The sequence below is a fragment of the Neopelma chrysocephalum genome, unplaced genomic scaffold (genome assembly GCF_003984885.1).
Source record: "Neopelma chrysocephalum unplaced genomic scaffold, ASM398488v2 Primary Assembly neopelma1_182904, whole genome shotgun sequence".
Classification (NCBI taxonomy): domain Eukaryota; kingdom Metazoa; phylum Chordata; class Aves; order Passeriformes; family Pipridae; genus Neopelma; species Neopelma chrysocephalum.
The window spans coordinates 1-3,000 of record NW_020938100.1 but is presented as its reverse complement, the minus strand read 5'-3'; the positions used below and the strand labels follow the sequence as shown (position 1 = coordinate 3,000).

General features: G+C 67.0%; 1 protein-coding gene across 1 annotated transcript in view; it reads right to left on the bottom strand.

The window, feature by feature from the left end:
* LOC113962589 (proproteinase E-like) overlaps positions 1-2,660 on the bottom strand; it is a 5,430-nt gene extending 2,770 nt beyond the window's left edge. Inside the window, exons 1-5 of the mRNA XM_027673350.1 lie at positions 2,618-2,660; positions 2,460-2,536; positions 2,264-2,361; positions 525-659; positions 265-405 (exon numbers count right to left, since the gene is read on the bottom strand). Coding sequence (XP_027529151.1) covers positions 265-405; positions 525-659; positions 2,264-2,361; positions 2,460-2,536; positions 2,618-2,660 — 494 coding nt within the window. The remainder of the gene's footprint in view (positions 1-264; positions 406-524; positions 660-2,263; positions 2,362-2,459; positions 2,537-2,617) is intronic.
* Positions 2,661-3,000: the final 340 nt, after the last annotated feature.

Below are 3,000 nucleotides of genomic sequence, written 5' to 3'. Positions count from 1 at the left end.
CCAGCCATCCCATCAGCTCCCAACCATCTCCCATCCTTCCACCCACCTCTCCAACCATCTCTCCACCATCCGACCATCTCCCCATCCCTCCTGCCATCTCCTCAGCCATCTCCCCACCATCCAACCATCTCCCCATCCCTCCCACCACCTCCCCAGCCATCTCCCTACCCACCCATCCCTCCCCCTCCCCATCCCTCCCCCCTCCTCCCCATCCATCTCCCCATCCCCCAACCATCTCCCCACCCCTCCCCGCGCTCCCCGCGCTCACTGCTGGTCCTGCCCCAGCCGCTGATGAAACAGGGGTACCCGTTGGGCAGGACGGAGCCGGCGGGCGGGAGCCGCCCCACCTTCACCTCCGCCGAGAGCGCGGCCGGGCGCTGCAGCTTCAGCAGCGCGATGTCGTTGCTGTGCGGGGACAGGGCCGGGGGGGTCACCGGGAGGTCACCGCGGGGTCACCGCGGGGTCACCGGGGGGGTCACGGTGTCCCCAGCCCCCCCCCCATCCTCCCAGGGGACGGTGCTCACCCGCAGGCCGCGCAGAAGCTGAGCCACTTGGGGTGCACGAAGATGTCGTCGGAGTTGACGGGGATGACCTGCTCGGTCCCCTCCTCCGAGCTCATGTCGTACTCGCCCAACACCACCTGGTACGTGCGCGATTTCCTGCCGGGGACCGGCGGGTCGGGGGCGGCGGGGACCCCTCCGGCAGCCCCCCTGCACCCCGGAACCCCTCCCTGCACCCTAATCCCTCTCCGTGATGAACCCACACCCCCTTCCATGAACCCAAAAACTCCTCCTTGCTCTCTGACCCCCCTCCCCGCACCTCGAACCCCTCCCTGCACCCCAACCCCCCTCCCTGCACTCAAAACCTCCTCCCTGCACCCAAAACCCTTCTGTGAACCCAAAACCTCCTCCATGAACCCAAAACCTCCTCACTGCACCTAAACCTCCCTCAGTGCATCCTGAAACCCCTCCCTTCACCCTGAACCGTGTCCATGAACCCAAATCCCCCTCCATGAACCCCAACCCCCCTGCATGAACCCAAAACTTCGTCCTTGGTCTCTGAGCCCCCTCCCTGCACCTCAAACCCTTCCTGCATTCAAAACCCCTGCAATTGAACCCAAAACTTCCTCCAGGAACCCAAACCCCTCTCTATGAACCCAAAACCTCCTCCTTGCACCCTAAAACCCCTCCCTGCACCCAAAACCCCCTTCCTGTATCCAAAACCTCCTCCCTGCACCCAAAACCCCCTCCCTGTACCCTGCACCTGGAACCCTTCCATGAACCCAAAACCCTCCTGATGAACCCAAAACTCCTCCCTGCTCTCTTAACCCCCTCCCTGCACCCTCACCCCCCCTCTCTGAACCCAAAGCCTCCCCCCTGCACCCCTTCTGCACCCCTTACACCCATCCCTGCACCCCTCACCCTTCCTGCACCTCAACACCCCCCTGCAACTTCTCCATGCCCCAACCCTGCACCCTGCACCCTCCAACCCACTTCTGCACCCCCCTGCACCCACCCCAGCACCCTGCACCCCTTCTGCATTCCCCAGCACCCTACAGTCCTCCTGCACCCATCCTGCACCCCCCTGCACCCACCCCAGCACCCTGCACTCCTCCTGCACCCTACAGCCCCCTACATCCATTGATCCAACCCGCACCCCAACACCACCCTGCACCCCTCCTGCACCCCCCTTACACCCAGCCCCCCATCCCTCCTGCACCTCAGCACCCTCCTGCACCTTCTCCATGCACCCATCCCTGCTTCCTGCACCCCAGGACCCTCCTGTGCCCCCCTGCACCCTCTGGGAAGGTGCCCTCGCACCTGCCAGTGCCCCTCCTGCACCCAGCCCTGCACCCCTCCCTGCACCCCCCTGCACCTCAGCACCCCCTGCACCCTCTCCAAGCACCATCCTGCACCCCCAGCACCCTGCACCCCTCGTGCACCCTGCATCCCACCCATACCCATCCCTGCACCCCGCACCCCCCTGCACCCCCTTGCACCCCTGCTGCACCTCTCCTACCCTCCCCCGCATCCCTCCTATATCCCTCCCGCACCCCAGGACCCTCCTGTACCCCTGTACCCTCTCCGTGTACCCATCCCTCCATCCTGCACCCACTGCACCCTCTGCAAACACCACCCTCGTGCACCCCACATCCCTCCTACACCCATCCCTGCACCCTGAGCCCTGAGCCCCCCTCTCCCCCAGCCCCCCTGTGCCCTCCCGGTGCCCCCCCGGTGCCCCTTGGTGCCCGCGGTGCCCTCACGAGATGCAGTGAGCCGCCGTCATCACCCAGTTGGCCGCGATCAGGGAGCCCCCGCACGTGTGGTGGAAGGCGCCGTCCCGCTCGTACTGCAGCGAGATCTGGGGAGGGGGACACACACACTGGTGGGTGCCACCGCACCCCCACGGGTGTCCCCGCACCCTCACGGGTGTCCCCGCGCCGTGCCCTGCCCCCTCACCTGCCAGGGCCAGCTGTAGGGCTCCGCATCCTGCCCGTTCACCACGCGGGAATCCGGCAGCACCGCGGCTCGGGCACCTGCGGGACACGGACACTGTCACCCCCCCGGGCACCCCCCCGAGCCTGGGCACAAGGGGAGAGGGGCAGGGGACACCTCACCGCCGGCCACCAGCAGCAGGACGAGGCTCAGGATCGCGGCCATGGCTCGGTCTGGGTGTGCCGGGCACCCGGCGCCCTTAAATCCCCTCCCGGTACCGGGATTGCCCAAGGGCACCGCTGGGAACGGGCACCCGGTGCCCAGCTGGGCCCGGGGGGGGGTTAAACATTAACCCTGGGGGGACGTGGCACCTCAATAACCTTGGGGGACGTGGCACCGGCACCCAACCAGGGGGGCACCCCACAGCCCCCAAACCCCCCTGCCCTTATTGACCGCCACAGTCTTTGCACCCCCAGTGTGCCCCCAGAGTGGCCCATGGCCCCCATAGCCCCTATGACCCCCCCCCTGTGCCCCCCATAGCCCCTATGACCCCCCCTCTGTGCCC